Below are 24,266 nucleotides of genomic sequence, written 5' to 3'. Positions count from 1 at the left end.
TTTATCCTTAACCTAGTAGATATTAAGATGTAGCTATATTTTATGCACATTTTTTGTCATTGCTATCCTGTTTATAGACAAGTTTCTAGAATCTTCACACGTGTTTTCTCTATTTGTAAGTAATTATTACAAAGTGGAAGGAAATGAGGATTTAGACTTTTTAACCTGTACCAACATACAGCAATGCAGTAATAATGACTCAAAATTATTCAGTTGTGGTTCACAGAGTATATTATTTTTGTTTTTCCTACTGTTTAATATTTCATTAAAAAATAAAAATAAAATCAAGTACTATATATTTCTTAAATTGTGGTGGGCAAAAGCCAGAGGTTCATTCGCTCTTTCTGCTATATTTTCTTCTCTTCTTTTAATATTACTCAGCATTGAAACATTAAAAGATTCTTTGGTAGTCGTGTTAATGTGTATACTTCAGTTATTTTTGGATATGTATTCTCTTATTTGATAGTATTAAAGACTTGCTGTAAAAGCTATTAATAATAGGATGTTGAAAGTGGTAATAGATTGTATTTTGTTTATTTTTTTTTCCTATTCAAATTTTCAGGAACCTAAAACTAATACTGATGACTTTTTCAAAGATATAAACTCCTGCTGCCCACAGGAAGCAACAATGCAAGAACAAGATATGCCGTTCTTGCGAGGAGGGCCAGGCATGTACAAGGTAGTGAAGACGGGACCTTCCGGTCACAACATCAGAAGCTGCCCTAACCTTAGAGGTATCCCAATTGGAATGTTAGTTCTGGGAAACAAAGTCAAAGCAGTGGGAGAGGTATGGATTCTTGTAGCTTCATGACTTCTAAATTATTCCTTTTTAATATAATACCAGAGCATCTCTTCCTTCCAAAGGTTGCCATTTCCATCCCAGGTTTTTAAACGTTAATGTTCTTTATCCTTACTTGTAATGCAAATACTACTAACATCATTTTTCTGTGCTTCTTTTTTAAGTAATTTTATTCTCATAATTATCCTTCTGAAAACAGTATTTATATTAACAAAATGATTTGTATTGTATATATGAATGTTTGGTATGTACATATATCCTTTCATTATTATAAATGTACTATGATGTCATGGGTTAACAGCACTTTAAAATATTTACTATGAATTGGTATGGAGATGTGACATATACAAAGAGTTCATTTCTTTGTTCTCATTTATGTGTCTCACTGAAGTCCTGAGCAAATAAAACTTTTTAGTTAATGGTGGCATTTGCCTCAGCTGATGAGCTTGAAGATGTAGTGTGTCATGCTATTTCTCAGTGTCAGGGTCATTTTCAAGTTGTATTATAGACACTACCAATCTAAATAATAGTTTGCTATGTTGGGATATTTTAGGTGCCAAAACAAAAAAAAAGAGAGAGAGCGCCACGTGTTTTGGGGTAATGTGTAAAGTTATTTAGAGGTTGTCCTGTGCCTTAAAAGTTATTATTTTTACTGAAGTCATAAATAAGCAGCATTTTACAGAACTTTTTATTGATTTCTGTCTTACCTCAGGCTGTGGTCTTAATTTCAGAAACTAATTTCATGGTAATTTTTGGAATGCTTACCCTATTCAAACACTTAAACTTTTTGCTGGTTTTCAGCCTGAGTACCCTGAAAGAATCAAGCCAATCAATCGTGCTTTTTGTTATGTGCTAGGTAACCAATTCTGAAGGTGCGTGGGTGCAGCTGGATAAGAACAGCATGGTAGAGTTCTGTGAGAGTGATGAAGGAGAGGCATGGTCCTTAGCTAGAGACAGAGGCGGAAACCAATACCTTCGACATGAAGATGGCAAGTTGGCTTAAATTTGTGATTTATTCTGATTAACCTTTGAAATGCAGAAGTAAACAACTTTTTTGTGTGTTTATTTTTTAAGTAAAGAGAAAAACTGAAGTTAAAAATTCTTACAATTCTTAAAATTTGTTTGTGAAAATAATGGGTACTCAGCACATGTACGAAGAGAGTTAAAAGAAAATGTGAAACATATGAATCCATCTTTGCAAACTATGTTTTCTTTTTTTTCCCATTGATGTAGATTTGTATGACTCCTTATTCTATGCCAGTCCAGGATTGAATGTTTTACCTTTTTTTTAAACACTAAATGGAAGTTCACTTTTCAAATTGTCAATCATAGTACTTCTCCTAGGCAATTTCATTTGATTTAATTTTGTCTCAGGATAGGAGCATTGGATAAATGCATAGCATCTTTTGGGGGGTTCCTATTTTGTTGTTAGAGTTTCAGCTTTCAACTTCATCTTTTTCAGTAATCTCAGTTAATAAAAACTTTTCTTTATTGTCCCCTTCTCTTCATTCTCCTGGGACAAAAACATAGTTTTTCCAAGTTCAGACCATGTCATCACTTGGGTGAAGCTTTAACTGATCCTTACAGAGTCAAGAATCCTAAGTTCCTAAAGAACTATATTTACCGCTAGAATAAAACTGATATCATACTGAAGTTAATTTTTATTTCTTTATATCGAGATTGTGAGTCCCTTGTGGACAGGCACAGGGTTTTTAATCTTTGTATTTCTAGTTCTGAAACAGTTTTGGCACTTAATTGCATATTAAGTTTTATAAATACAAGTTGAATCACAAAAATATTAGGGCATCAAAATAAGTGGATAAGTCGAGCATAGATTTTTTTCTTCCAAATCCTAAAATTTATAGGAAAAGGTCAGATAAATGAAAGAACATGCATATTTATCCAACAGAGAATAAATACATAGTATTTACCATCCAGGAGGCAATATGGCCATAAGTATAAATAGACCTTTTAAAAGTTTGAAACTTCATGAATGACAGAGTACATTTAGACTACAGTAAAACCTTGGGTTGCAAATAACTTGTCCTGTGAGTGTTCCGCAAGGCGAGCAAACATTTATCCTAAATTTTAACTTGATAAATGAGCGATGTCTTGCAATACAAGTAGTACCTGACACCGAATGTCACATGATCACAACTTAGCCAGTGGTTCTTGAAATTCGCTTTGATATACGACTGCTTTGGATTACAAGCATGTTTCCAGAACAATCATGCTCATAAACCAGGGTTTTACTGTATTAACAGTATACATTAAACATTTTTCCTTTTTTTCCCCACAATAAGCCTTTGAATAAGTTCTATAATTTTCATTTTACAGGTAAGGAAACTAAAGGTCATGGATTTGAAATGACTTTTGCCTGTGGTTATATAGCTAGATGTATGGCAGATGTATTACCTGAGCCAGAAACTGCATTTGTATTTGAGATGCTGTGCTCATTACAGCACACTACTCTGTGTCAGTAATCATTGAATAGAATCTGAGAACCTGCTACTTCCCTTGTCTTTACAGACACACTTCGTAGTCACAGCTGATGTGATTGTAAAATAATGTTCTGGGTTGGTATACCTATTCTTCATTATGTTGTGAGAATGAGAACGGCTTCATTTGATGAAACTTAGACGTTTTACAAAATAACCTTCCCATTTATAATATACTTAATATATATATTACATATTCAGAAGTTCCTAAACATTTCCACTATATATGCATATTCTGATATAAATGAAAATACATAAAGTGAGGTCAGCTTTTTATAAGACATAGGTAAATAATATGAGAATGGTTTGGGTAACTATCAGAGTAACTTCCTAGCTTAATTATTTTTTTAACTGTCAATATAGCTTAAGTGTAAGAGTGAACTCTGGAGCTGGACTGCTAAGGTACAGATACCAGCGCCACAGCTTTTCAGTTGTGTAACCTTGGCCAAGTTAACCTGATGTCTCTGTGCTTCAGTTTTCTCGTTTACAAAATGAAAATGATTTATAAGTTCCATATGAAATCTAAATGAACAAATAATAACATAAAACTAGCAGATGGTAAGGTTAGCTGTTATGATTAAAATGTAAAATGCCCTCTATACTGAAGACTGAGTTTTAAATGGAGAGTTTTATTTCTATATACTTAGAAGGTAGACGGTTCTTCTTAGTTAAAATGCTTCTTAAATTAGTATATTATTTCTGCTAAGTAAGATATTCAACCCTAAAAGCAGTGTAAGAGAAGTTTAAATTTCTCTCTATCAACACTTAATGGTCCTTTGCTCTTATATAAAGTGATGTTAAGTTTTTAACGTAAGACCTGGGGTGATCAGGAAAAAGTGTTAAGAAGTTAGTGCCTGAAAATCACTACGATTAGTTGATGTTGTATCCAAATAGTCTGCTCGTCGATATTAGTATGTAACTGTATTTAATGTGGAAGTAAGAGGATTTGGCACTATAGTAATTTGTATGAGGTAGTAGAAGTACAACAAAACTTTGCTCTTGGTAAAAATTATTTCTAGGTCTTTGATATTTGCAAATAAAGCTAGTAGGCAAAGTTACTGGTCTGGTTAAAAACAGTCCTTATACTTGATGCTGAGACCATTCTGAGTCTAGAGGGTGAGAGGGATGATGCTGTCTTTCCCATTCAGATTAGTGTTCCTGAGTATTTTCCAGAAAACCTATTCCACTGCTGAGATATCTGACACTAAACACTATTGCCTAAGGGAAGTGCTGGGGGATTGACTTCTTGAAAAAAGTCTAGAAATGTAAGTGAAAGGAAAATGCAAGTGGAAGAAAACACCACATTTTCTAGTTCCATTTTCTTTTTGAAGAGATCTTGATTTCTAAAAAATATACTCAAGACTTCATTATCTGTAAAGTTGTTTTGATAGAATAGATACTTTTTCTCCTTTTACCTTGCATTTGACAGATTTTATTTTGCCCTTTTTTAGCTGGCATTAATATGACTATTGAATTACGGTATTTGTGTTTTTAGTATTATATCATACAAGGTCTTATGGCCATCTCATTGATAATAAAGGATACCTTAGTTTATTAATTTATGTTGTAAACTGGATGAAATACTTGCCTTTTTTCCTTGAAATAAGAATTACGATACATTTATTGACTTGAGCATGTGTGAATAGCTCTATGTGACCTGATTTATCATCCTTTAATTTAGAGGAAATGTCCTTATATAATAAGTAAAAATAAGTTAAAAGTTAAATTTTCCACAATTTTTACATTCAGAACTAAAAATATTTTGTATATTAGCATTCAAATAGGAAAAAAAAAAGAGCATATATTTAGACATTTCTATTTGAGTGCTAATATACAAAATATTTTGATTTCTGGTTTATAGGGTACCCATTTTTATTTTATAAAGTGCTCTTGTATAAATCTGTCACAAATTGGAGCTCCTGGGTCCAAAAATACTAGTATGCATTCAATGATGTATCCAGCCACAATGAAAGTAAATTGGCTTCATAAGACCATATCCAGTTTCTAAGTTTCACTGTGTATTTGATAATGAAAACAAAGATTTGTCGTATAATTTGTCAGTATCAATGACCTATCAAATCTAAATGTGAGGTTTTAAAATCTAACCATCATAAAGTATTTCTTGGCAACTTTCTCTTCATTCTATGAATAGGGGAGTAGCATATAAGAAACTAATTTTATAGCTGTGTCTTTTATTATAGAACAAGTTCTTCTGGATCAAAATTCTCAGACTCCTCCTCCAAGCCCTTTCTCAGTGCAAGCTTTTAATAAAGGGGCAAGTTGCAGTGCCCAAGGATTTGATTATGGACTTGGAAATAATAAAGGTAGGTGTTTGAAAGTGAGTCTTTTACCTACCCAACTTTAATATTTTTATTACCTTCTCTTTGAACCATTTTTATTACTGTTCACCCACAAAACTTTATTAAAGTTTGTTCCTAGAAAACTAACAATCAAAATGTTTGCAGAGGTGTTCTTTTAGAGTGTCATTTTTACCAGTTTTAGTTTATGTTTGTAGTTTTTGCTTATTTGCTCCTATTTAAAGATACTCACTGTGAATTCACATCATAAATTCAATGACACTGTATCTAGTAAAAGAACTATTGTTTTTATCATTCACTTATTATTAATAGTAGTGTTAATGAGCAAAAAGGAACCTTCCACAATGATCCATTTAAAATCAAAATGTTTTAAGTAATATTACATGTCAGCTTTATTACATACACATGGTTTTGAATGTTTAGCCATGTTATCTTAGTTAATTTAGAATTATGTGAAATAGGCTATATTCGGGTTTGGTATGTATAATGAAATCAGAAAGTTGTAAAAAGGAAAACAAAAACCCAAGCCAAAGAAATAAAATGTGTGTAGCTGGTTTTGTCTGCAGTATTAGAAGAGACCAACATGATGGACGATCCAAACAATAATTATTTCAGAATAATTTATACTTGGATTTCATCTAAAATTCAGGCACATTCCTTTTCTTTTCTACACATATGATCCTGACTCCTTCTAAATCAGCATATTGTCAGCAAGTAGCATACAAGTGGGATGATGGGTAGGAGGGAGAAGATAGCCTACATGGAAATAATTTTACTGTAAAATGTCATTTACACTAATTCATAGGATTTGATTTCGAAGAACAAATACAGCATCATTAGACTTGCAGAGCGAATGAAATAATGAAGTCATCAATAAAATGCAAAATGACATCAATGTAGAGGAGATATTCAGTTTAAAATAAAACCACATGTTTGATATCTTTATTGCTTTCCACAAAGTATTTATGTGAAAGAAGCCTAGCTACAAGATTTCCTTGTGGCTTTTCCTACTCTATTGTGTTGGTCTATCCTGCAGACTTGGGGACTGCCTGCTTGCTCATTTCTGGTAGCTCAGATTGCAACTAACTTGAGCTAGACTTTCATACTTAAGTAGGGGAAATGCTTGATGGTGTTTTCTTCATGTCCTTTTCTCTCTCCCATTATCAATCCTTAAATTAAAATCTCAGTGTTTATTCACTACTACTCTACTTCATTAGTAGTCTGTTCTGGAGCCATGTTTAATTCAAATTGTATGCTGTCAGTCTCTAAAGTGTCTAAATTATACTGGTGGCTCTCACTTTAAATCAGTCTTCAAAATATAATTTACTTAAATATCGTGTAGGAATTTAAATCAACTTTTAAGAGACAAACATTGCTGATAACATTTGTTATTAAATAGAAATAATGAAGGACCGCTTTTTAAAAGTGTAATTTTTGCTTACATTGTTCGTATTTTTTAATAGGCTTTTAAAATACTTAGATGGTGCAAAGGAATATTAAGAAACTTAAATCTAATTAAATATATCTGACCTTTGTTAATGAACTTACCTTTAAACTAATTCCCATTTTTTAACTGTTTATACTGTCCAAGATCAAGAATTTTTTTTATAAAAATTCTTTATTCTTAATTCTATAAAATTCTTCATAATTTCTAAAATCCTTCCTGAAATCTACAACATAAATTTTTGAAAAGTGGACATATATAGCTATGTATACAGTTCTTTCCATATAAGTCTATTCTTTCTTGCTGTTTCATTTGAAGTCTTCACTTAAGAAACTTTATTATATTTAGGGAATATGGCTGGAAAGGTACTGTGTTCCAGTTTTTACATCAACTAATCTAGATATATTTTTTCTGCTTCTCTTTTTCAGTATTATTTAAAATACTTAATACATATAATCTCCTAAAGAAGAAGCTAAGGATCATCCATCTAATTATATTGTTTCATAGTTTTAAAAATATTTTTCTGTTAAAGTCCGGTGTATGTAATTTCAAGGGAGAATGTCAGAATTCATACTTGAGATACTATTCCAATTAGATAGCTCATACTCCTTTTTATCTTATAAGTCTTAAAGATTGTTATATTATCCATCCAAGCAAAGGAGCTCATGCTTTAAGAAGTATAATTTCTTTGGCAGTAACAATTTAAAAAAAGAAAATAATAATTTATTAACTCTAATGTAAATATATTACTAAGTTAATAACATATACTTTGCCTCCCTTCAGTTCTACATTTACTTAAAAAAACGTTTTCCTATTATTTGCTTATTTTCTGCATGAAGAGTACTGCATATGAGGTGGAGTTATTTAGTCATTTATTAGGTATTATGTAGAAGACATCATTTGCTTAGATCTCAGTTTACACTTGTATGATATTAAGTCAACCTCTCTATCATAGATTCTTCATAGACTCTGAATTCCCCCACACTGCTGCTCAATGTTGTGTGTAAATTTTCATGAATTTGTTTTCATAGGTGGGCTGTTATATAAGATTATTAAAACAACATAACAACATTTGGTCCCTAATTTGAGAATAATGATCACCAACTTCCACTCATTCCTGAGTTGGCATAGTTTTATTTAGTGTTTAACTTTATCTGAATGTCATAAAGCACCATATTCTTTGCCATTTTGGATGTTAATTAATAACAAGTTGTAGTTTTGACTGTTTTGCCCACTGCAGGTGACCAACTGAGTGCCATATTGAATTCCATTCAGTCTCGGCCCAATCTCCCAGCTCCTTCCATCTTTGATCAAGCTGCAAAACCTCCCTCTTCCCTAGTCCACAGCCCATTTGTGTTCGGACAGCCCCTTTCCTTCCAGCAGCCTCAGCTTCAGAGTAAGTCTGTCAGCCTTACCTGCCTCATCAAACCATTTCTGAAGCTTTGTTCTGAGTTGTTTATCAGTTACTAATTATTTATCAACTCACTTGACTGATTTTATTTCATGAAGATGTTATCCCTTTCCACATTTTTGAAGGATTTAAGCTATTCTGAGCTAAGACATTGTGCAGCTAAGACATTTGTTTTTTAATCACACATTTTTTTATTAAGTATAGTTATTAAAGTATGGCTATTATGCTCTCTAATTCCAGCATAAGCAAATACATACATAAAGCATGTTAAGAAAAACCTTTCATTTAAATTTTTTTATATAAAATGCATGACTATACTAAGCATCACTTACAGAGCTAATTTTCATTGTTTTACACTGGATTTTTGTTACTGAGGGATGCTCCAAGAGAATAGGCCTATTTCACTATAGCAGTGGGTAGAGGATAGGTGGTACGGGGCAGGTTTGTTTGTTTCTTTTAAGTGAATTTGGTATCTGTGAAATGTATAGCAACTTGAGGTTTCCAGATTTTCTCAAATTGTTGTTTCTTCTCTTGCTTTTTGTTGTTGTTGTTGTTGTTGTTTTTCTTGTTCTTAATGTGTTAAAGTGATTATTTGCTTTTAGCTATGCCTTCTAAGATTGCTCTAGCCCTCCATCCATGATGTAATTCACATTGATCTGGAAAATAGACCCAAACAAATTACACTTAACCAAGTGTTCCTTTTTTTTTTTTTTTTTTTTTAATAACTTCTTGAGGCCTCCACATAAACTTCTCAAAGCTTCTTGTGGTATGACAGCAATATATTCTTCTTGGCTTTCAGTTCATGTTATCGGCTGTACAATATATAAACATATTCACTGAATGAGATAATTCATGAAAGTCCCAGATCATGCAAATAATGTTACTCATTAGGATATTATTATCTACCTTAGATAAAGAGTATACAAGAGTATAAACTTTTCTGGGATTGCACTATACATTAGGCAAGTTTAATGAAATTAAGTAGTTTGGAAATATAAGTAGTATCAATTTCTAGCCAATCATTGTCTATATATATGGATATTGAATGTGTCTTAAAAGAAGAATTTCAAGGAAATATGACAGTGTCATGTGTGAGAAGTAGCTTTTTCCTTCTTTGGTAAGCATTACAGATGAAGGAAAGAGAAGTGACAACTTAGTTTACTCATTTAATGAAGCAATAGTTTTTTTACATTTATATATGCCCAGATTGCAGGAAGTCTTAAAGGTAAAGACGAGAAAAAACAAAAAGCAAAAAAATCATAATTAGGCAGAAAATCCATATTAGATATAAAATTTCAAACAGGAAATGACTCTGATAATGTCATAGCAGCAGCAGACAACAGAAAAAAGTAAGAACATTTTTGTTCTACACCAAAAGTCATTTCAAGTCTTCTCAAAAAAAAAAAAAGTGGGGTGCCTGGGTGGCTCAGTCGGTTAAGCATCCGACTTCGGCTCGGGTCATGATCTCATGGTCCGTGAGTTCGAGCCCCGCGTCAGGCTCTGTGCTGACAGCTCAGAGCCTGGAGCCTGTTTCAGATTCTGTGTCTCCCTCTCTCTGACCCTCCCCTGTTCATGCTTGGTCTCTCTCTGTCTCAAAAATAAATAAACGTTAAAAAAAAAAAAATTAAAAAAAAAAAGAAAGAAAGAAAAGTGTAATTATTTTTGTTTTACCAAATTATCTAATAAAATATTTCAAAATATAAAGACCATAATAAAATCAGGCTTATTTCTCTCAAAGAATAATAGGTTTCCAACTGACATTGTGTCAAAATAATTGTATGCATCTTGTGTCTGAGTGTTATCAGTACCACTGCTTTCTTTTACCACCGTCTTGGAGCAAATTTGAAATCATGGCCTGAACATATCTCAGTTGCCAGTTTTCTGAATCATCGTTTGTCTCTATTCCAACAGTGGGAATTATGTATCTCTTTCTTCTAAACCTCTTAGTTCTCATCAGAATATCACTGAAGTTTGACTTTACAAATTCCAGAAACCAAAATTCTTAATTTTTAGTATGACCAAAAAAAAAAAAAGTATGGAATCTAAAATAGTTTTAATATTTTGGAAGTAAGTTTGAATGGTATTCATCACATCATATTGGGAAAATTAAATATGGCAGAGTGTGCTTGTTGTTAAGACTACCTGAGTAAGGTATTCTTTCCTGAACTTCACTGCCATCCATCACACCAGCAGTTCACCTCGCTTTAGAAGATGGCTACAGGGGCACAGAGGGGGCACGCTCTCTCTCTCTCAAAGTAAATAAACTTTAAGAAAAAAAAACAATAGAAGACGGCTACATACTGAACTTCTCATTACTAATTAGTAAAATGAGAATCACTGTTGTCTTACACATTTGTGATACTAAAAGAAAACATTATGTATAGGGGACTATATGTACTAATTTTTTGCTTATATTGATAGTCACTGCTATGTGCTAAACACTGTCTTTAAACACTTTAATACATCCTCATTTAAGATAATGTCTCCATTTTACAGGTAAGGAAACAGAAGCTCGGCAGAAATGGTTTTCCCTAGAAATAACGTAGTAAAATGGTAAAGCCAGAGTGTGAGACCAGTTCTACTGACTACAAAGGCCATGTTTTAAATATTCAGCTTTGCGTACTGAGTAAAGCTGCCAAAACTGGCCTTTGATACATATTTTTAAAATTTCTGCCTACATTTGTCCTGGCACCGAGTCTAGAGTATTAGCTTTGTTTGGGTTGTTTATTTATACTTTATAGTTTAATTTTCAGAATGTAGCATAGTTGGAGAGGAAAAAAAGATTTCCTAAATGTCATAAGTCAAGTTCCCAGTTAAGTATACAAACTCTACATAGACGTATATAAACTGCCCCATATGTTAACTTTATTTAGAACTTCTATGAGTGTAATTATCAATAATTCTTTAGTTTTGTTTTCCCAGAGGCATAGCTTTCACTAATCTTTGGAATTGGTACTTATTTTGTTACATGAAAATAATTTGGTACTTTTTTATAGTAGCAAACTTACACATACACACATATTACTTGAACTTTCTAGTGAAGTAGAATAATTACAGAAATAAAATTACAAATTTTCCTTGTCTTATGTGTGTATAGGTCTGAGGGAGGGAGAGAAGTGTGCATATAGGCTTTTTCTTTACTGTTCTATAATTTACTTTTTTATTTCCAATTATCAGTAAGATTTTGCAATAGGGTTCTAGTGAACTGAAGTTATGAATGATATCTCTGCCATTATTCTGTAAGAATAATTCACTGCTTATTTTCACTGTCTTTATTCATTCCTTTTAAAGTATCATTTTCTGTCTCATAGCCCCTGACAGGGTCTTACACATCATAGGCATTGGAGGAATATTTATTGGCTCTAGATGACTAAGATTATCACTTTCTTCTGTGTAAACCATGAATTTAAGATCATGTGTTTCTTGTTATTTTATGCTAGGTATTCCAATATTAGAGTATATGTTCAAAGAAGAGGAAGTATGTTTCAGTACTAATTAAAACCACTATAATATGACAATACAAAGTCTAATAATTCTGAGTTTATACTGAGTAATGATAATTAGGAGTTTATACCTAAGCAAGATCCTCCAAAACTGAAAAACTTCCAAATGACTGAGGCATTTAAGATCTACTGTCCAGGAGGCCTAATAGTTTATTTTCATTTTTCTTGTGGAAAAAATGATAATTAAGACAATTTACTATTCTCCCAGACATTTTCAATATGTAACATATGTCAAAATAACAGTACTTTCAAGCCCAGATAGGAAACCTCTAGGTTATCTTGCAACAAGTTTTTCTGTTACACCTGTATGCCACATTCTTAAATGAGACAGAACATTTGCTACATATGACTTAAAATGTCCACGTGAGTATCTGCATGCATATTTATTTAGGCTTGAGAATACCAATATATACTAAAGCACCGTGTTCATTATAGAGATGGAAAGAAGTGATGGAAAGAACTTAAAACTCAGGTTTCCCTTTCAGCCACTCACTGGCTTTATTTAGGTAGGTTATGTGACACAGCTGAGCCCTTTTTACTTCATCCATAAAGCGGGGTGCCCAGTAAATGTTATCACTTGATATCATTATTGCCTTTTGATGCAAGCACTTAACATCTATTATGCTCCTAGGAAGACTAGAAGAAATCACAGCCTGAGAGCCAGCAGTTTATTCTCAGTGTGGAGGAGTAGCAGGAAGGAATTTGGAAAGGGACAATTGAGGTTTCCTGGCTTCTCCTCAGTTTACATTTTTACAGTATAACTTTATTATTTGTCTTGAGATCGATTCTTCATAGAATAACACTATGTTGAAATATTAGTATGAATGTTAGTATAGAGGCCAGCTTTGTTTCCAAGACCTAGAGGTCATTTCTGTCCTGCATTGTAATCATACCACAGAATTTGTCCATTTGTTTACTTGCCTCCTGTGAAGGTGCGTCATGGATGGAACCTTGGATTTATGTGCCTACTCTTTTCTTCTCTCTTCAAACAGAAGTATCTTATCCTAAAAACCTTTTCGTTTTGTTTTCAGTTTTAGCTGTCTTTGTACTACATAAGTGTTATATCCTTCTGAAGGCAGGACATGGTTACGTGTCCGATTTCTCTGATCTGTAGTTACCGTTTTTAACTTTGCAACTAATAAGATTTGTGGAGAGCCAGATTTTTATTTTTAATAGCATCTTCAGCCCTCCTGTGCTTCACATTATTGGCTTAAGGAGTAATACTTAACCTTTTCATGGAATGTTTTGAAGTTATTCTTTCTCAGGCCTAGTATATATACACATCAAATTTTGCTCAGAATTTTCCTTGGTCAGCCATCACAAACTCTGAAATGATATGCTTTTCCTTAATCTTGTATATTCCTTAACCATAGTTACTTCGAATTTACTGTGTATTCAGTAATATGCTCTGAGTATGTTTTATGCAGGTGCAGTTTTGTTTAGAAGTCATCTAGACACATGCTGTGTTTGGGGGGTTATCCACCTTAACAGAGTTTCATCATCTTCCTTCCGACTTTCCTATGTAGGTTAATGTTATTTTCTAGTGAAAAGCTTATTTCTGTTTTATCCTTCACTTGGAAATTTTATTCCAGCTTTCATTATTTTATAATTCATTTAGTTATACTAATATTTATGTGACTAAATTTTATTTCCTATTCCATTTCTTAAGCTCCCGTAGCATTCACATAATTCCACTTTTCTTCTGATTCCGGATGTACTGATTATGCAATGATAATTGTTATCTAAAGCTGTCAGTCCAGACAGCTGCTAGCTAAGAGTGTGTAATAATTACTATTACTTTATTTTAAACTCTCCAAAATATTATTAGACAGAAGTGGGAATAATAATTATACTTAATTACATTTATTTTTTATCTGCATTTTGTTCAGTTACTGTCATCTTTTGACTATGTTGAATGTTTATATATTGTCTCAAGAACCAATAAAGTAGTTTTTATTATTTTTAAAAGTAGGTATTTTTAAAATAAATAATTGCCAAATATCAAGTTAGACTTAACCATTTGCTGCCTATTATAGGCATCAATAATGTCAAAAATATCTGATATTCTGTTCAGAGTAGAATATAAATGTACAGTGAAATTTAAATCAGGTGAAGAAGGTCAGGAACACTGTCCCTATCATTCTTCTATAAACCCAGTGAAATTTTATAATCATTGCTTGGGAAAGATCTATAGAATTAGATTTCTTTCTTATATCTTAACAAATACATATACATACACATAAATGTAGGTATATATAAGCATGGACAGAATACAGTGAAATTTGAGCATTGTCATAGATATATTTATAAAACTTTCTCAAGTTCTTTCAAATATCTATGTTAGGATTGCATTCAGTAATTCTAGGACTAAAAAATGTATAACCGCTGTACTGCCTCCTTGATATTGAGAACTAGAAGACCCAAAAAGTAAAAATAGATGAAGTTTATTTCTGCCAGTTATTTGTAGCCTCCTTTGATATGTTCTGTGGAAAAAATTCCATCACTATTACTTCCCCTGTTTGAGTCTCAGGATAGTGACATGGGTGATGTGATTAGACACCTGACCTCCTGAATATAATGTATTCCTACTGCCCTTTCTAATATTCTGTTTAATATTTCTGATCATTGCTTATTGTTGACTTAACATTGAAAAAGAATATATGGGGGCACCTGGGTGCCTCAGTCGGTTAAGTATCCGACTTCGGTTGGGGTCATGATCTCATGGTTCACGAGTTCGAGTCCCACATCAGGCTCTGTGCTGACAACTCAGAGCCTGGAGCCTGCTTCAGATTCTGTGTCTCCCTTTCTCACTGCCCCTCCACCGCTTGCACTCTGTCTCTCTCTCTCAAAAATAAACATTAAAAAAAAGAAAAAGAATATATCTCCCTTTTAAATCTCAGAACTGCAGTTTTGTGTACTGCCACCAGATTGTGACCTATGCCTTGATTTTTCCAGTTTATGTTCCCAGGAGCAAGGTCAAGTTTCTCATATTCACAGCAGAACCACAATTTGTCCTTGTTAAACTGAAATGAGAATGCTTTCCTTATTAAAAATTAAAGTTATATGTTTTTTTTATTAGTAGCATCTAGGGAGTGATTTTTTAAAATACAATTCACGGTAGACTCTCAAAGTTGCTGTGATCAGAAAATGAACTAAGTAAGTATTCCAGGGAACTTAATAGTTGGGATCCAAAACAAAGAAGACAAAGAATAAATGACATATGAAGAACCTTGTTGTTAATAAGGGGATATTTTATGCCAGATAGACAACATTGACTTCATTGAGTACTGGAGAAAAATCTTGTTTTTTATATTGTTAATATTCTCTTTAGTGAACTGTAATGTTGTACCAAAAAGAATCAAAATTCCACAGAGGTGAATTTGATAATTGTTTGTTTTGCCTATAAAATGAGATTTTAAAAAGAACATGATTATATAGTTTCCAACAAATTGCCTGAAAGTTAATCAATGTTTTTTCTTTTGTTCATAGATACCAATGTATGTCTTAAGGATTGCTTCTCTTTTTAAATTGAAAAATGTAAATCTTTTAAAAAGTTAACTATATCAGACTATGCTCAAATATGAGCAAATTTTGTAAAAATTAAATGCGTAGAACAATTGTCTGTCCCAGCTTAATTTCTTTAGGTGTTTAACAGCCTTTTTTAGACTTTCAAAAAATGTTAGGAATTCAATCTTTATAGGCTTTGTAACACAGTGAAGAGACTCCAGAGCTGTTCTGGTTTCAAAACCTCTTCCAGGACTTTGTCCTTAAACCTCAAACATCTTATCCTACAAATGTCCTTGTTTTTCACATTTATGTTTATGGGTGCTTCTAATTATGATAGTATTCTGATTTCTGCTTCTATGTCCTCCTGCTAAACCCTGTCTTCACAGATTTTGGCAGGCAAGCCACAAGAGTGTATCCTTGCATTTGCAGGTTGAATTCCCCTTGAATTAATTCTCCAGTGGAAAGCTGGTACCCTCCTAACTGATATTTTCAGTGAGAGTTGCAGACTTTGTAGTAAATGAGATTTAAATAGCATGAGAATTCCTTTTGCAGCACCTGGTACCTTTGGGTTTTTATAGAGTTCAAAAAGAGGTTTGCTCAAAAACATTAAAAATTTTAACATTTTTTAAAATTTAGGTGAAGATGATTTGAGGGCACGTTTGTCACATTTCTCCATACATTCCTTCTTTTCTCTCTTGGACCCACTCCGAGGGGTCCTTGCCGTTGTCCTTATTCACAGAAATTACTCTAGTCTCTTTTGTTTTGCTAAGTTCAGTCTTCAGTTCTCAGATCTCATGTTATTGCTGTATCAGCAGTGTGTTGACAGAGTGATGGCTCTTTTTTTTCCCTGAAATAACCTTCTGCTGGATATTTCCTACCTCATTGACTATTCATTTCTCTTTTCTGCATCCTCCTCTGTTCTGTCTTCCTAGGAATGTCCCAGGGCTTTGTCTCTTCTGGACCCCACTCCCTAACTGGTCCTCTCCAGGCATGGAATGTCACTCAGCATCTGCATGCTTGTGGCTCCCGAGTTCATCACCACTTGACCTAGTATATATTTGCTTGTTGTCTCTCCTTTTACCTGAAGATAAGTGCCATGAGAGCATGGACTTTATATCTATTCATCTCTTTATCTTCAATTTTCAGAATAATGTCTGACATGTAATACATAGTCCATACCTTGCAGGGAGTGACCTCTTGGTTTTTGAGTAGTCCATCTTTAATCTTGGCCACACTAATGAATCAGTAAATTATTACTTTTCCTTTTCGAGAACAGTGTATGTTGTATCCAATTTTTTATTTCATGAACAGGAAAGTTATCCCCTTACTACTTTCTTTCAGCTCAGTTGATTTAATTGCCATGAGTTAAAATTTCAAATAAAATGGATGTTTTTTCAGATTTAGATAGAGCCTTTTTTTTAGCATACAACTTTGAAAAGACTACAATTTAGGGGTTCTATTAATTATTTGAAAAAAAGATAATTTTAAGTACTTCATTTTCTGCATGGTAAAATCATTAACGTGTCTAGCATTTTTCAGTGACTTGTAAATTTTCTTTGCTTTGTTTGTGTTGCAAAACTTTTTATGAAACAAAATTTGGTATCTCAGTAATAAGCTTTACAGAACAAACACTAAATATAGGGAGTAGCACTAACATTGCCCACTGAAAATGGACTCAGAAAAGTAGTCAACCCTATATGTTTCCATACATATTGGAAAAATCATAATCGTGTGTCCATACAGAAAACCAGGTGACAGTAGCTATGCTAAACTGTAAGTAATGCTTCTGTATCTCCCACTATTTACAAAAGAAAACAAAATTTACTTATAAACTTTTATTTATAAGTAAATGAGCACCAAAGAAAAGAAAACTGAGTTAAAGAAATACTAGTCTAAAAGAAATGTTCAATTTTGATTTATGAGAGCAATGAGTCTTACTTAGCTTTTAATGCATTTTGAGCTATCTTTACTAATTTAAACCAGTTTGACCTTTGTTTTCAGTTTTAATTTTAGAGAAATATAAACCTGTTGAAAAATTTAGCTGAATATGAACTTTTTAATAAGGTGATTGTGCATACCATTTGAAATGCTTTGTTTCTGCTTGTGTTCTCTGCTGAATTTTTTTTCCATTGAATCTGTGCTGCTTCTTTGCCAATGTTTTCCACTATAGAATCTCCATCTCACAACCTTGCTTCTCGTGAGCGCATTTACAAAAATTATGCTGTAGCTGGGCCTGCCTCTGCTCTCTCATCTCTGTCTCACAAACTCAAGGGTGGGTATGCGTGCATTCACTGATGGGCCATTCGTGATGAACATGGGAGGTTTCAGTAAAGAAGTTTTATTAGTTCACCTCAGTCATTTCCATCCCATTCCATTTTTTAAGATTAAAGTTTATCATTTTATTTAAAATTTGATATTTTGGGGTAATTTGTGTTGTGTCTATTCAGTATTATAGTATTAATTATCCTAATTGTCATGCATGTTTATTATATCTATAGGTTGAATATTTACTTTAATTTCAAACGTGTATAAGATCTTTAAAAATAAAGTAGGTATATAGAAAGAAATGCCTGATTTGGGGAGTTGTAAAGTCATTATCAAAACAAGATGTTATATACACATAAGGCATAAAGCACATTGTGATCTGTAAGAACATAGTATCCTACGTGACAGGTTTAGTCTTAAACCCCTTTTTCTGTTATGGAATGTTAAAATCATTTTCTATTTAAGTTTTTTATGTAAAACACTTTGATAATTAAGTTGAAGTTTTTTAGTTTAACTTAGTTATCAGGATAGATATATAGATATATAGATATCAACCTACCTGTCCTGTCTGGCATCGAGTCTTCCTTATAGTATTTTCTTAGTTACCATGACAATTGATTTCAGGCAGTTTAAAAATTTCAGGCAGTTTAAAAATTTCAGGCAGTTTAAAAATATGCTTTTAGTTCATTACAAAACTACAGGTGCCTACTCTCATTTTTGTCTCAAACTAATATTTAATTAAACTCAAAATTCTGTATTTTAAGAAAATTTTATCAAGTTTTTTGCACCAGTGGTTAATGTATTGCATAAGTTTTTCAAGTAATTTTCCTTTTTCCTAGAAATGGGTAAAACATTTTTACGTTTCTTCTTTGTACAGTTAATAGTGATAGTATGTAGTCTCATAGGATAATAAATAGGATTATAGTCCCTGATCTCTACAGTATATAGTGTTGTCAAACCTGATATATATTATGGCATAGCACAGTGTACTATTTTACTTATAGTATGGTAACATACAGCCTGATGATTCATGATTTGGGCATGAAAAAATTATAAATGGCATTAATGAGTAAATACATGTTAAATGTTTTTAACATGTTTACTAATTTGTTTGAATGTGCTAAATTTCCATCCTGTCTTTTATTATTTTTCTACAGAATTCCATTGAGGTTAAACAATTTTTGCCTGTTATCACTTAAACTTAACATATGATAACTACAATCATTAAACTAAATTTAGTGATGAGTGTAAGTTATCATGTGTGCTCTAAAGATTTTTAGATTGACTTGTTTATATTTATTGATCTTTGAAGCAACCACAACATGACAATTTTTAGTAATACAACATGCTACAAAATGGTTTTTTGGGTTTTTTTTTAATTTCTTTATTTAAATTTAAGTTATTTAACATAGTTTTAGGCATAGAACCCAGTGATCCAAAATGTTTTAAACCCAAATGAAGAAGATAAACATTAATGAGTTAGCACATGGTTCTACACACTTAACAAACCTGACATTTTATTTTAAAAATATATGAAATATATTTTGAAAAATAAGTTTTTCAAGAGGAGTTATTTATAATTTGGCAATTAACAATTCAGGAAGAAATAATTCTGCATTATTTATGCACTTGGACTCCCAAAAGGTATTCAGATATCACCACTTAGAGATCTTAAGAAAATATTCACCATCACTAGAGGCATAGAGATGAAGTATATAGGTGCCTGTACTCTCCAACCCTCTCTATATAGCAGACATTTTTTGCCAACATATGACGAGTGGTGTTCCTGATATTCATAAGATTTCATTGTTCGGCCAGCCACAGAGATTTCGCTTTATGAGGAATTGCACACCATTGATTTAGAAAGCAAACCTCTTTCAATTCATGAATTGATCTCTTAGAGGGCTGGCAAATGTAAAAGATTTACTGGCTACTATTTGTCTAGATTTACTGATCTTTATGGTTCAGCTTCTGAAATAAATGTGATGGTGAAAGCACTTCCAGCTGTCAGATTAATAACAACAACAAAAAATAGGACCCCAAACATCACACATTAAAAATTAGTGGAAAGGACTAGACTGATGTTTAATTCTACCAAATACAGTGTATTTGTTTATAAAACTTCTCTGTGGATCTATTTCTGGATCAATAAGATGAGCAGCAGTTTGTTAAACTACTTTTGTACAGTTTGAGAGTAATTATTTATCAGGATTGTTACACCTTTTTATCTGTGCTCTAGGTCCTAAGACAGTATCAGTATCTAGGATTTTTTTTCTATATTGTGATTTTTTTCCATGACTTTTCCCTCAAATTAGCCCAATCTCTTATACTGCTTTTATAAAAAGAACATATACTACATATGATAAATGAAATTCATGATAGAATGATAAGGAACTGTAGAAACTGAGGAGCATTATATTTAGTATAGTTATTTTTATTCATCCAAAGAATGAAAATAATTACTGTGAACACTGACATGTTGCAGTTAAACTAAGTATTCAGTTTATTAATATGCCCTAGATAGGCTGCCACACTTCATGGTCTTACTACAGAATTACTTGACTTGTAAGCATCTGATTCTCACACCACAGTGGCTAGTTACCTTTGCCCTGTGGCCTCAGGAGTCCTAATTGCAAAAAGTAGATTTTCAGAGGATCTGAAATTTGGGAATAGCAGAAGAAAAAAGTATTTATTGAGCATATGCTATATTCCAGGACCTGTTCTTAACATTGTATCAATGGAGAGTAACAGACAAAAATACCACTCCTTAACGGACCTTCCATTAGAAGGGCAGATTCTGTGGCAATAGTGCCTTGGCCTATACTAGAAACACATGTGTGCGCGCACACACACACAGGCCAGCCAAAAAACATTTTCCTACATATCCAAATTTGTTTGCATCCCTTTTTCAAAAGAAGAGAGAGAGAGAGAAATACCTACAATAAAACCAGTTAAGAGAACCATCTCAATTTACTAGGTAGCCTTTTTCAAAAAATAAAAATACTTCTAGCAAGGTTTATGGATTTTCAGTTTTTAATACCACTTGAATCACTTTAATCAGATTACTTTTCTTCTGACAACTAATTAATATTACGTGCATTAAAGGTAGAAGTTTTTACTTCAGGGAAGAAAGGTAACCATGTAGGGTGACTACTTATTGGTGACAAAGAAAACCTGGCTCTGATGCCTCAAAGCAAAGTATGAGGAAGGAGACACATTGCGTGAGGGCATAATGCCAGAAACAAATGGCGACCCTGTAGAAATAGCTAGTGCTTTGCCTAGGAAAGAGGGAATGTTTTTATCTGTGGTTTTTTTTTCTGTTTTCCTGATTCCTTGTTTCAAGGTCCCATGATTCAGACTTGTAGTACTGATTCTGAGGATCCTCCCATTTCTTTTTTTTTTCCAAAAGGACACAAACTCTTGAGTTCTAACCAGCTAAGCTTAATGAACTAAATAAACTTTTAGGATATAATCTGTTTATAAGCAATAGACTGCCTGAACTGTATGTAATTAAATAGTAAGTTTCAGGCCTTCATATATCATAAGTTCTAATCCATAAGTTCCAATTGGAGGGTTTCTAAGCAGCTCTTTATTAGCCTAATTGTATTTGTGTACTTGAAAATAATAAATGTATCTATATGAGTTCAGTTTTGCAATTCAGTAAGACCTATACCATCACCCTAATAAGGATGTGAGATAGGACTCTGCTGGAAATTTAGCTTGACTACTTTATATTGAAAAATACATAGGTTTTCTTAATTTCTTATTCCAAAAAAAATAGTTGTGTTTTCTTTCTGGTCTGTCCCTGAATTTAAATTCAAATTATTGTACCAGGGCTGAGATTCAGATATGGAATTCATACTGACGTATAGGTTTTATTTATTCAGTCTGTTGTGCATCCATGAAAATAGTTTTTGGTGGCAATGGTTGTATAATGATGCAATAGAAATTTTATGAGAAACATTTTCCCTTCTTCCTTTATTCCTCAAGTATTTTTGTGTATGACAACATGAATTTTTTATTCATGCTATGCTTTTATTTCAGTGTTTAGTGGCTAAATTTTAAGTTACGATTTTATTAACAAGTTTCACTATGAAATGGACCATACAGGTGACCGAGGAACTATCTCAACATCTTCTAGACCACTCTCTACATCAGGAAAATCAGAACTGTCCTCCAAACACAGCAGATCACTTAAACCTGATGGACGTATGAGCCGAACTACTGCTGATCAGAAGAAGCCAAGGAGTACAGAAGGCTTATCAGCTAGTGAATCCCTTATGTTGAAATCTGATGCTGCAAAGTTGAGGACAGACTCTCATAGCAGGTCCTTGTCCCCCAACCATAATACCTTGCAGACACTAAAATCTGATGGGAGGGTGTCTTCTAGCTTTAGAGCTGAATCTCCAGGACCAGGTTCTCGGTCATCATCTCCTAAGCCAAAGACTCTCCCAGCCAATAGGTCTAGCCCATCTGGTGCTAGTTCTCCGCGCTCCTCCTCACCACATGATAAAAATCTACCTCAAAAAAGCACTGCTCCTGTTAAGACTAAACTTGATCCTCCTCGGGAACGTTCCAAATCAGACTCTTACACACTTGACCCAGATACCCTACGCAAGAAGAAAATGCCCCTCACAGAACCGTTAAGGGGACGATCAACATCACCAAAACCAAAACCAGTACCAAAGGATTCTAAAGATTCCCCAGGAACCGAAAATAGAGCTCCTTCTCCTCACGTGGTACAAGAAAACCTTCACAGTGAGGTGGTCGAAGTCTGCACTTCAAGTACTTTAAAAACAAATAGTCTAACGGATAGCACCTGTGATGAAGGTAGTGAATTTAAGAGTGTTGATGAAGGTTCAAATAAAGTTCATTTCAGCATAGGAAAAGCACCACTGAAAGATGAACAGGAAATGAGAGCATCCCCCAAAATAAGTCGAAAGTGTGCTAACAGGCACACCAGGCCCAAAAAGGAAAAGTCCAGCTTTCTCTTCAAAGGGGATGGAGCCAAACCTTTAGAGCCGGCCAAGCAAGCCATGTCCCCTTCCGTGGCTGAGTGTGCCAGAGCAGTCTTTGCCTCTTTCCTGTGGCATGAAGGCATAGTACACGATGCAATGGCTTGTTCTTCTTTCTTAAAATTTAACCCTGAACTTTCCAAAGAACATGCTCCTATAAGAAATAGTTTAAACAGCCAACAGCCTACAGAAGAAAAGGAAACCAAATTAAAAAATAGACATTCATTGGAAATATCATCTGCACTGAATATGTTTAATATTGCACCTCATGGACCAGATATATCTAAAATGGGTAGTATCAACAAAAATAAGGTGTTGTCTATGCTTAAAGAACCACCTCTGCATGAAAAATGTGAGGATGGGAAAACCGAAGCCACTTTCGAAATGTCCATGCATCACCCAATGAAGTCCAAATCTCCTCTTCCTTTGACTTTACAACATTTAGTGGCTTTTTGGGAAGACATCTCTTTGGCTACTATCAAAGCAGCTTCCCAGAATATGATTTTTCCAAGTCCTGGTTCTTGTGCAGTCCTTAAAAAGAAAGAGTGTGAAAAAGAGAGTAAGAAGGCCAAAAAAGACAAAAAGAAAAAGGAAAAGACAGAAGTTCGGCCCAGGGGTAATTTGTTTGGTGAGATGGCCCAGCTGGCAGTTGGAGGACCAGAGAAAGACACCATCTGTGAGCTGTGTGGAGAATCCCATCCATACCCCGTTACCTATCACATGCGACAGGCTCACCCAGGTAAACAGTATTACTGAATATATATTACAAGTACTTTGTGTAAAAAAATGAACTGAATAACTTCTAACTTGAGCTGCTCTATAACTTATGTTAAAGTACAGGGAAACTTTAAAGTGCATTACCAATATCAGTGTTGAGGAAAACAGCTAAAGAAATTCTAAGAGTAAGGTGGTAATTTAGTGCAATTGCATTTTAATGTATCCCATTCGGAAACACTTGATTTTTTTAATGCTTTATATGTGACCCAAAGGGTGCTATTAAGGTGTCTCACACAAAAGAAATAATGACATGTCCATACACATAGGAAATATCCCAGTATTAGGTCTCCTTCAATTTTAGTATTTTCCTAATAAAAATTGCAAATTATATTAGATTATACTAATTTCCTCGAGCATTTTCCTATAGAAGTGATCTCAACTATTAAATCAGAAGATTGTATTTTAGATAAATACAAGGATTTCTATAACACTTGATGACTATTCCAAAATTCACCTATTAGGAGTTTGGTTAAACCTTTTTTCTTTTTACATATTACACCTGAAATGTTTTATAAAATACAAGGTTCCTTAAAATATATCATTCTTACAGAATATCTTGTATTTATTTTGTCCAATTTTCTTGGCATATGTCAGTAAGCCTAAATGTACCCACATCTTAAATTTCTTTTCATCTACCTGTATAGAGTGTCTCCAGTATTTTAGGTACTGTTTAATCATTTTTTGCCAATGCTATTTTTCTGATGCAGCTAACAGCCTGGGGTGGGGGGG

At 33.3% G+C, this 24,266-nt stretch overlaps 1 protein-coding gene across 10 annotated transcripts in view; it reads left to right on the top strand.

The window, feature by feature from the left end:
* Positions 1-24,266, top strand: part of MYCBP2 (MYC binding protein 2) — a 286,982-nt gene that overhangs the window by 215,558 nt on the left and 47,158 nt on the right. For 4 of the 10 annotated variants that reach the window (XM_047853582.1, XM_047853576.1, XM_047853551.1 and 1 more), the window contains 5 exons: positions 563-787; positions 1,656-1,788; positions 5,499-5,621; positions 8,276-8,455; positions 21,856-23,499. In XM_047853582.1, the coding sequence (XP_047709538.1) occupies positions 563-787; positions 1,656-1,788; positions 5,499-5,621; positions 8,276-8,455; positions 21,856-23,499 (2,305 nt within the window). The remainder of the gene's footprint in view (positions 1-562; positions 788-1,655; positions 1,789-5,498; positions 5,622-8,275; positions 8,456-21,855; positions 23,500-24,266) is intronic. The other 6 variants (XM_047853568.1, XM_047853561.1, XM_047853610.1 and 3 more) reach the window with 4 other exon arrangements.

This window comes from Prionailurus viverrinus, chromosome A1, assembly GCF_022837055.1.
Source record: "Prionailurus viverrinus isolate Anna chromosome A1, UM_Priviv_1.0, whole genome shotgun sequence".
NCBI classification, from domain to species: domain Eukaryota; kingdom Metazoa; phylum Chordata; class Mammalia; order Carnivora; family Felidae; genus Prionailurus; species Prionailurus viverrinus.
This window is presented reverse-complemented; position numbering and strand designations above follow the sequence as displayed.